The sequence below is a fragment of the Trachemys scripta genome, unplaced genomic scaffold (assembly GCF_013100865.1).
Source record: "Trachemys scripta elegans isolate TJP31775 unplaced genomic scaffold, CAS_Tse_1.0 scaffold_28, whole genome shotgun sequence".
NCBI classification, from domain to species: domain Eukaryota; kingdom Metazoa; phylum Chordata; order Testudines; family Emydidae; genus Trachemys; species Trachemys scripta.
In genome coordinates this window covers 1,493,009-1,503,861 of record NW_023260513.1, presented here as the reverse complement: position 1 = coordinate 1,503,861, position 10,853 = coordinate 1,493,009, and the positions used below count along the sequence as shown (strand labels likewise).

The window sequence follows — 10,853 nt, the reverse complement described above, 5'->3', positions numbered from 1 at the left end:
CTGTACAAAGCTCTTCCAGCATTAACTGAGATCTCTGGATATTTATTATCCACATTAGCTTCCAATCTCTTTTAGACTTTTATTTTTGAGCCCCAATCAATTACCTGGACCCCACTGTGCTAGGTCATGCAGTGGTTCTCGAACTGTGGGTCAGGCGGGACCCCAAAGTGGGTTGCGACCCCATTTTAATGACTTGCTGTGGCCCGAGGGCTTCAGCCTGGGGCAGCGGTCCTGGGACTCCACCCCCCGTATCTGCCCGGGGTGGGGGGACTTGGGCTCCAACTCCATCCCCACTCCCCCGCCCGGGGGCATGTAGTAATTTTCGTTGTCAGAAGGGGGTCGCGGTGCAATGAAGTTTGAGAACCGCTGTATAGAGACACGTAACAAAGAGAACAGAGACATGATGAACGGCTCTCTCTGTGCCCCGACATAAAATGTACGTTACCATCTGTTCCTGATCCTGGATCACCAGCATTTGAGATCCCTTCCTTGAACAGTCGTCATGGCTCTTGCTCCAAGTGTCAGCCTTGTTCGAAAGCCAGTAGCACTTGTCCCCATGCAGCAGCCAGTCCCTGGGGCAGAGTTTGCACCCGGAGCCACCTGCAGGGGGCAGTGGGAAGAGGCGGAGATCATTAGTGCTTCTGAAGTTACTGAACACTGGGGAATTCTTTTGCTGCAGTTAATCGCGGAGTCAGACAAACCTCCCAGAGCTGGTCCCTGCAGCCGTTCCTGTGGGCTGACCTGTTCTCCCCTCCTGGCTAACGCACCCTCCTCCCAATTCCCTGAGCTGAAATGGGGATGTCTCCGAACGAAGAGCCCAGCGCAGCTGCAGCAGGGGACCTGCCAAAATCCTCAGAGCCTGGTTGCTGGAGGAAGTGCGGGGAAGCCGCCTCCCCTGTTGAATAGGCCAGTGTAACACCCTGACATGGGTCTTCAAGAGGAACTGAACCCCAGCCCTTCAGCACCAGGAGCACACGCTACTTGAGCTAAAGTAGGTCTGGAAGTACTGGGGTGACTCTGGCCCCCACACTCTTAGGGTGCCGGTAGGGCGCCCCATGTATCGCATCTCGGAGGCAAGCACTGTAGGCGCTTCGGCTGTCTGGCCATGTAGGGGGTAGCCCGGGTGGGTGCCAATAACCACTCAGGCACATGGCTCAGGGAAAGGGTTTCTGACTAGGGCTGGCAGGAAGGGGAGAGGTTGCAGATCACCTCGGTGCAGAGGTTTAAACAGTTACAGTCATAGGCGCTGACCCCGTGAGCAGGGCTGCAGCAGCTACCCTCCCCTGCAGCTAACCCCGCCCGGGGAGCCCCCCCCTCCATGGCAGCTACCCCGCCCAGGGAGCCCTCTCCCCTGCGGCAGGAAACATCGCCCCCACCCGGGGGAGCCCCCTCCGCGGCAGCTAACCCCACCATGGGAGCCTGCCCCAGCTAACCTCCGCTCCGCCTCCTCCGCTGAGCACGCCGGTAACGCTCTAATTCTTCTCCCCTCCCAGGCTTGCAGCGCCGATTGGAGGAGACTTAGAGCGGGGGCGGTGTGCTCATCGGAGGAGGCAGACTGGAGGTGATCTGGGGCGGGGAGCGGTTCCCCTGTGCATCCCCCCTGTTACTGAGGGCGGCCCTCCCCGTGCCCCCCCTGCCCTAGCTCACTTCCACTCCACCTCCTCACCTGAGCGGGCTTTTAGGCGCCCTCAACCACTCGGCGCCCTAGGCAGCCGCCTAGTTCACCTAGTGGTTGCACCGGCCCTGCCTGTGAGGGCTACAGGGCAAAAGCAGCCACAACTGTCTGAGGCACTCAGGGGTGGGGGCATAGTGGGGGTGGGAAGAGGTGGAGTATAAGCGGGGCCGTAGGGGAAGGGGAGGAGTGGAGTTGGAAGAGGTGGAGTGGGGGCGGGGCCTCAGGGCAGAGCGTGGAGTGGCACATCCACCCGGAAAAATGAGAGTCAGTGTAACGCTGACACACCCCAGTTGTCGGCGGGCAGGACCGAACCAGGGACCTCTGAAGCTTAGTGCATGAGCCTACTACATGATCTAAAAGCCAGGGAGGCGCTCAGTAAGGCTGTCAAGCAGACTCATTTGATCTCTTTCTCTCTCTCTAAGTGGTCTCGGTGCCACTCGCTGGGACAGAACACCACCCCCAGGAGGTGTGGGGGTTACATCAGCACCTGTGGTTACAGTTCAAAGGGAGCAATAGCGGACCCTGGTTGGGTCCCTGGGGCCGTCCAGTTGAGAGGCAGGGTCTTCATCCCCAGTGCCTGGGCTGCCCGCTCCGCTCCAGTCTCTACTCCAGCAAACAACCATTTGCGGGTTCCCAAGCTAGACTCGGGTAGTGTCTCTCACTGAGACCCCTTTGCACCAGTTCCCTGCCCAGCCCGCGGCTCCCCCGTAAGCCCCACACAAACCTCCCCCCATCCGACCATCACAACTTGTTCCACATGTGGCTCAGCCGCAGTTCCTGGGGCTTCTCTCCTGCTGCCACGTGGCTCCCGCTGTTCACACAGAACCTGGCCACTTCCTGGCTCAGACCCTTTCCCCTTCCCTGCGCAGGGGTAGGAGCAGTGCAATATGAGGGATGACATATAGTCCCTGCTTGGCCAGGAGGAAGGGGACATACAGAGGTGAAAGGGCTGATGGGAGTTGAAGTCTCCAGCTTTGCAGCTCCATCACAGCCCTCCCCTGGTAGCAGGAGGTGACTCTTTTATGGACCAACCCCTGGAGACCTTGTCATAACAACAGACGCAAAACCTGCAGCCACATCTCCACTGCTAGGGTGATCAACACCCACACAGCTCACTTGTCAAGATCCAGGAGTCCTGCCCAGGCCTATCACAACATGTGGGTGTCTCCTCCAGTGCACTACACGCCCCGTTAAAAAGAATGGGTGAAACCACACAATCACTGCGCTCTCTAATGCACTCACACAGGAAAGTGATAAAAGACAAAAACACCACATCACCTGTCTGCAAACACTTTTCACCGAGCGAGCGCTCTGTATCTGCCCTCTCTGTCCTCGTCCTCAAAGGAAACCTGCACGACACCTTCAAAAGACGAGCCTGGGAGCTTACATTCAAAACCTGGCTCGATACTAAAAATCATGGTCTTAATAAAGACACTGGATATATGGTTTATTACAAGCAGCTGTAACTCTTTTTTGTCCTGTGACTGCAGAGGTGTGAACCAACCACTTCACCTTGAACGGCGTCTTACAATATGTGTTTACTTGTGCTAAACAATCTGTTCTGCCTGGCATTTAGCTGTGACACTCTGGGGAGGTCTACACTGCAATAAAACACCCACGGCTGACCCAGGCCGGCTGACTTGAGCCCGGATGTCCACACCGTAATTTTATAGCCCCACAGCCTGAGCCGCGAGTGCTCAAGTCAGCTAACATGGGCCAGCCCCGGGTGTTTTATTGCACTGTTGACATACTCCCAAGAGCACTTTCCCAGCCCTGAGGAAGAGCTCGGTGTTGCCCAAAAGCTTGTCTCCTTCACCAACAGAAGTTGGTCCAATAAAAGATATCACCTCCCCCACCTTGTCTCTCCAGCCACCAGACAGACGCGCATAGTTTACATCGAACCATTGAGTTATGCCGGCACAGTGGATGTAGATGACAGGGAAAACATCCCCCCGCAGCACAGCGGTGAATGGACCAGACAGCAGTCCCTTAGATCCAGGTGTGAAGTGCGTCACACGGAACTGAGGTTACCTGCTGAGTTTATCTCGGCCGGATCACACAGACTCTGCTTCAGACGAGAAAATAAGTCCTCCAGGCTGGCATTGCGTTCTCCACCACTTCCGGTTCTCTGAGTGACACCGTCGCTCTTCAAGGCTGATCTTTCCTCCGTTTTATTTGAGAAGCCCTGGAAAACTTCAGAACAGCGTTGGTGGGAAGGATTGTTACTGCTTATTGCTTAGGAGACTCAGAGTGTGGGATGTGATAGATCAGTGACTCTGGCCTGGTCTATAGATAGACTTGCACGGAACTAACTAAAGGCTCCAGTTAAAACTGATGTAGTTATTTCAGTTCGTATCTCTGCAGGGGCTCTCTTATTTCAAAACTGAAGTGGCTAAAGTCGATTTAGCGCCATTCAAGTTGATACCAACATTAACTAAATTGACCTTAGCGACTTTCATTCCGAAATAACAGAGTCCACACAAAGTGGACAAAGTCGATTTCGTTTATGTCAGGAGCAAACTGAATGAAGCTAAATCGACTTTAGCAACTTTGAGTCTGAAATAAGAGTAAAAAAAAAAAAATGAAGAGTCCTTGTGGCGCTTTAGAGACTAACAACTTTATTTGGGCAATAAATAAATAAATTTGTTAAACAATAATCAAATACATTTGTTAGTCTCTAAGGTGCCACAAGGAGTCCTTGTGGGTTGTTTTTTTTTTTTTTGTGCTGATACAGACTAACACGGCTACCACTGAAACTGAAATAAGAGTGTTCACCAGAGATTAGAACTAAAATAATTACACTGGCTTCCGAAGAGGAAAGGTGGCACAACTGGTATTCAAGGTGTTTCAGCTGGGTTTGTTTCTTTCCTCTACCGCAGACTTCCTCTTTGACAATATGTGCGGGTCATGACACTGCGCCAGTCACTGTGCCCATGCACTGCTACAGGCTGGGGACCGACTGGCTAAGCAGCAGTTCTGCAGAAAAGGACCTGGAGATTACAGTGGATGAGAAGCTGGATATGAGTCAGCAGGGTGCCCTTGTTGCCAAGAAGGCCAACACATATTGGGCTGTATTAGTAGGAGCATTGCCAGCAGATCGAGGGAAGTGATTATTCTCCTCTATTCGGCACTGGTGAGGCCAGACCTGGAGTATTGCGTCCAGTTTTGGTCTCCCCACTACAGAAAGGATGTGGACAAATTGGAGAGAGTTTAGTGGAGGGCAATGAAAATGATTAGGGGGCTGGGGCACATGACTTACGAGGAGAGGCTGAGGGAACTGGGATTGTTTAGTCTCCAGAAGAGAAGAATGAGGGGGGATTTGATAGCAGCCTTCAACTACCTGAAGGGCGGTTCCAAAGAGGATGGATCTAGACTGTTCCCAGTGGTGGCAGATGACAGAATAAGGAGCAATGGTCTCAAGTTGCAGTGCGGGAGGTCTAGGTTGGATATTAGGAAACACTTTCACTAGGAGGGTGGTGAAGCACTGGAACGGGTTACCTAGGGAGGTGGTAGAATCTCCTTCCTTAGAGGTTTTTAAGGCCCAGCTTGACAAAGCCCTGGCTGGGATGATTTAGTTGGTCTTGGTCCTGCTTTGAGCAGGGGGTTGGACTAGATGACCTCCTGAGGTCTCTTCCAACCCTGATATTCTATGATTCTGTGATTCAGTCCCTCTAGGCCTCAGTTTCCCCTTCGAAAAACTGGGCTAGGAGTACTCTTCTAAATTAAAGTTGCTCAGTAGTGGGGAACATAGTGTCACTCTACATGCAGTTGTTATACTGGGTTAGAAACTGCCCTAGTTAAAGTGGTTCAAACTCCCCAGTGTGGATATAGTGATGCTGGTATAAAGGTGCACAGCTTATCCCTGTAGATTTACAGGGAGCTGAAAGAAAAGAGGATTGGAGAGAAAGCAGCTGGTTGAAATATGAAAAAAAAAACCCCAACATAAAAGTTAGATTTGTTCTTCAGGTTTCCAAATGAAACAATTTTTCATTTTTTGAATGTTTTCCATGAAAATGTTTCTTTTCAAATTGTTATTGTCCTCCCATTTTTTTTATCATATTTTCTCCTTCTCTCTTTTGCCTTTTGCCCCATTTTGCCACAGAATGCGACAAAATGAACCCTGGCCATGGTTTTCTCATTTTTCCATTTGCCACCCCGTACGTTTTCCAAAGTTGCAAAGTGAAAAGAAACAAAAAATACAAAAAACAACAACCCCAAAACCCACCACAACCCAGGGCATCATTTGAGAGGGATTGGAAAAAGGAAAGAAAAAAGGTTAAAGAGGAAAGATGGAAAACACCAGGATAAAAATGATAAACTAAAAACGGCAGAAAAAATAATCTGAAAAATGTCATGAAAAGAATCAGCAAATGGATAAATGAAAAAGAATAAAAGGGGGGGGACCCAAACAACCCAAAAATGGGGAGAAAAAAGGCTATTTTTTGTTTTGTTTTCAATTTCATTCATAAGTTTTTAAAGAAGGGGGAAAAAATTGGGTTTGAAAAAGTCCTTTCTGTATTAAAAATGTTTTGATCTGCTCTGGAGAAAGCCTCCTTCATTATAGCGGACGATGCGAGATTAATGCGTCAAGCCCACAGCTGCGCCTGGTCCGTGTAACACTTTGCCCCGCTGTTGGGGATGAGGACCTATCACGCAGTTCACCTGGCAGACAGACTGGATTTCCAGCTGAACAAGAAAACGCATTATTTGTGTAAAGTAGCACTCGGAGGGAGAGTGGTGCTCTGCTGTGCTAGGCAATGCAGACACAGCCTCTGCCTCGAACACCTGACAGTAAATAGACCAGACAGACAGAGGATAGGAGGGGAAGGGAGGCAGAAAGAGGGGAAATGAGATGCTCAAGATCACACAATAGAGGGGAAACTGAGGCATAGGGAGGTGTCAGCATTTAATTGAATTGTGTTAACCCCACTTAACTACCAACAGAGAGACCTGTGGCACCACTTAACTAGTGACTCAGCTGGAAAGCTGGGGTCAGGAGGGCTCGCTACAGAGCAAAGAGTCACCAGGCAGGGGTCCTGGTGCACTCTCCGTAACAGAGCAGGTACCACTGGAAGTTAGCCCAGGAGAAGCCAAGGCTAATCAAGGTACTGCGATAGGCCCTGTTAGACTCACTGAGCCCAGAGACAGGGCGCCAGACCGAGACGTTACAGAGCGCGTCATGAGAAGCTACCACGGGTAATGTGAAACAGAGAGTGCAGGTGCATACACACCCAGCTGGCATGGGTGCTCACGAGAGGTGAGTGGCCCCACCACGTAGGGCCGGAGCACTATCAGCCAGCCTTCCATGTCCAACTCTAACTTCCTCACCCTCATAATATTGGGGTGCCCTTATCCTATAGTTTAACCTATTAACGCCATTTAACTCATTATCCTATACGTCCCCTGTTGCTCAAGCAAGTTTGTGGTTGGACATCTGCCCATGAGTCTATCCTAAAATATCCCAGCCCAGTATCACTTCAGTGTTCTGTTAGGTTCCAACTCCGGCTATTGTGCACGCTGTTCCTAGTTCCCCATTCATCCATGCCAAGCGCCACAGGCCGACTCTACTCGACTATACTTATGCTAACTTACTTCAGCTCATATCTGACAGGATATGGGCCTGTCAGTTCCTTGTGTTACTGCTGAACATAAGAAAAGACCTCTGGGCGACAGCCACTGCATCACACACATGGCACGCAGTCATTGTCCCTACAAAAAAATCCTCTGTTAAAATAACGTTAGGGGCTTTGATCTTTACAAACAGACGTGCCTTTACTCAAACGAGTAGCCCCATTGACTTCAATGTGGTGCATTTTGCCTACAGGAGACTCACACAGCTGAATAAATGGCCTGGAGCGACTCACCCCGAGCACTCAGCACGGCTACCATCACCAGCAGGACGATGACCCCGGCGCACCCGACCTTCAGAACGACTCCATGCCAGCGCGGGCACTGAGGGGATTCTTGAAGATTCTCTGTTTGATTAAATGTGAGGAAATTGGGTGGTTACCTGATTATTTTGTCTTCTGAGAGCTCACACAACGACTATAAACCTGGCTAACGAGGTGCTTACATAGCCCCCATTGGTTGCAGTTTCAATTACCCCACATAGTATCAGTTACTCTGTTTAAATCCTATAGTGTCTTTATTACTACCCCGTAGTAATGTTACTACCCCATCCCCAACCTGCTTCTTTCTCATCTACCTATTATGTCTTGACCATTATGTCTTGTCAATCCCTCCCATTTTACAGATGAAGAAACTGAGGCAGAGAGAGATGAAGGGTAAAAGTTTTTGCAGGAGCCTAAATGGCTTTGGAGTCCAAGTCCTGTTGACTTTCAAAGTGACTTAGGAGCTTAAGCCTTATTGTGGGACTTGGCTCCTAAGTCACTTTGAAAATCCGATTTATTGGCATTTTTGAAAACTTTACCATAAGTGCCTTGCGCAGGTTGTACAGGGAGTCTGCGGGAGAACACTGGTTTCTTCTCAAGTCCTACTCCAGTGTCTTAGGCACAAGGCCAGCTTTCCTTCCAGAAACTACATCAAGCCGACCAACTCAATGGTCAAGTTTTCCACACCCAAAGAGCAAAACATGCACCCTCCGCCTTGATTGCTTCTATCTGAGATGCAGGAAAACAACACAGAACGAACAAACAGAGACTGTCTATGAGAGAGAAACAACAAACCTACAAGTAGCCTGCAAATAAACTGGGTAAAGTTTTCAATAGTGCCTAAGAGAGAGAGGCATCTAAATCGAATTAAAAATCAACAAGACTTTGGTCTCTAAGGACCAAATTTTTAAAGGTATTTAGGAGCCTAGTGGGATATTCAAAAGCAACTAGGTGCTTTTAAGACCCATTGAAATTAATGGGCGGCAGGAGTCCAGGTGCTTTTGAAAATTCCCTTAGCTTTAAAAATCTAGCCCAATGTCCCTTAAGTACTGTTGTTACCCTGTATCTTTCCCAAAAGAGTTACAAGAGTCTACCGCTACTCCAAATGTCTCTTCACACTCACCAGCTATTAGAAAACTGAGATCCCAGCTAAAATCCTCCCAATTTTGACAGCAAACTAGGCAGTCAACCCCTACTTACTGTGAGCTTTAGATGAAGGTGATAGCCTGGCCCCAGCAAGGTTTAAATCAGCATACACTACGTCCCCAGCCATGGCATGTACCGGAGGAGGCAAAACCACCCAGCCAATAGTGTTATGCAAGGACAAGTGTCTATTTATGTATGAAGTAAGCCAGCCGACACACCCAACATCAGGAAGTAGCGTCATTCGGGGAGGTGGGGGGGGGCTGAATTTTAAGACAACTCCCACCTGTTTATGCTCTCTGTATGTGTGTATATATATCTCCTCAATATATGTTCCATTCTATATGCATCCGAAGAAGTGGGCTGTAGTCCACGAAAGCTTATGCTCTAATAAATTTGTTAGTCTCTAAGGTGCCACAAGTACTCCTGTTCTTCTTATTGCTGCTCTGTGGTCTTCCCTCATAAATTAAGGTTGCTGGCTGAACATTCTCAACCAAGGTGAACTTTAAATGCTACAGACCCGGAGGAACTTGGGCGACTGGGCTTATAATAAACACACTGACGCGTTGGCTGGCGTGCCCTATGCTGTGTGGGCAGAAGCAGCTCGGAATGGTGAAGAGGCAAGAAATGGATGCGGCGATAAAGTTTTCAGTGGGAATTAGCGCCAGTGGGGGCGGCCATCTTGAATCTAGACGTGGCCACCTACCCTTTTCCCCCACAGAATTGGAAGCGTCAAATTCTTGCATTGGTGGGTATAGATGGAATAGCATTGGTGAATTCTCCTTTCCCCTTCTCTATGGCAATGCCCCCTGCTGCATTATGAGGTGGTGACTTTAACCTGGGATGCAAATTTCTGGTCGTAACAGCCAGAAAGTTAAATGATCAGGTTCCCAGGACATCCCCAATGGGTAAATGATCTGCAGCGTCCCATCTGTGTATCTTAATGGTCCCATCACTATAGTATCTGAGCCCCTCATAATCATTTTATGCCCCTCTGAAACTGGGATATACTATGAGCCCTATTTCACAGCTGGGGACCTTGAGGCACAGAGACACCAAATGAGTTACCATAGCAGAGAAAGGACTTGAACACTGGTTGTCCCCGTTCCAGGCTCATGCGCTAACCACTGGAGACCACCTTTTCTCAGAACAGCTTGCCAACCTCTTGACTGATTATTGACCAGTTGGTTGCAAAAACAGATGAACAAAAAACAGGAGCTGAATTTTTCATCCATTGCAGCAAACCCAGCCTCCTCCTCTGAGCAGCAACTCAGCTACCAGCCGGATATCTGTGGTTTTGACCTTTTCTGGTAAGGAGATAGAAAACAGCGATTGTTTTTACACTATTTCCATAGAAATGCTAAAACAGAGCTAAATAATCTCAGTAGGGGAATCGGCCAAATCAGATGAGATTGCTAGCCCTTTTAGCCCGAGTGGTTACCCAATATTCAAGGCCTTGCAGGTTGTTTCGGTTAAGAGAGACTGGTGAAGAGCAAGGGATGTCTTTGATTCAATCCTCTGTATTTACATAGACTGTTCACGATGTCCTGTTTTCCCAGAACACAACAAGAATCAAACAACAGGAGGAAGTTTCTTAATGCACAGTTCCAAGCCTCTTTTTGGCCCTCACTCTGCCCAAAGAGCTCTCTCACTTTGCTTGCTTTCAGGGACACATTTCCAGTCCTGCTGTTGCTGTCTGCTTCTGCATGTTCCTGCTCCCAGACACATCTCTCCATCGGCCAACACTCACCAAAACCCATCCACACACATAGCTCAGTTTCTGAGAGGCCTTGCATGTGGCCTGTGTTTTGGGTGGTGGCTCCTATTGTTTCAGCTATCTCATTCCAAGAAGAAGCTTAATTGCTTCTTACATGTATCCCAAATGGAGGGCAGCTATTGTGCCCAGCAGTTTCAATGAAGTTTCACCCAACCTCCCTCAAAACAATATCCAATGGTTGGAAGTTGAAACTTTACAAATTCAGACTGAAAATAAGGTATACAATTTTAACACTGGATCTATTTACCAAAGGGCTATGGTGGATTCTCCATCGCTGGTGATTTTAAAATCAGGACTGGATGGTTCTTGTAAAATGCTGTAGTCAAATAGGAATTATTTTGGGGAAATCTTACGGTCTGAGAGATGT

At 49.0% G+C, this 10,853-nt stretch overlaps 1 protein-coding gene across 2 annotated transcripts; it reads right to left on the bottom strand.

Annotated features, from left to right (window-relative positions):
* Positions 1–37: 37 nt before the first annotated feature.
* LOC117870454 (killer cell lectin-like receptor subfamily B member 1B allele B) lies at positions 38–9,871 on the bottom strand. Of its 2 annotated transcripts, none has more exons than XM_034757611.1 (4): positions 9,778–9,871; positions 7,540–7,650; positions 3,707–3,868; positions 38–600 (listed from the first exon to the last, which is right to left on the bottom strand). In XM_034757611.1, the coding sequence occupies exons 1-4, from the start codon at positions 9,824–9,826 to the stop codon at positions 329–331; spliced, it is 594 nt and encodes a 197-aa protein (XP_034613502.1). In that variant the 5' UTR covers positions 9,827–9,871; the 3' UTR covers positions 38–328. The 2 variants fall into 2 exon arrangements, with proteins under 2 accessions (XP_034613502.1, XP_034613501.1); XM_034757610.1 differs by lacking the exon at positions 9,778–9,871 and adding an exon at positions 8,767–8,999.
* Positions 9,872–10,853: the final 982 nt, after the last annotated feature.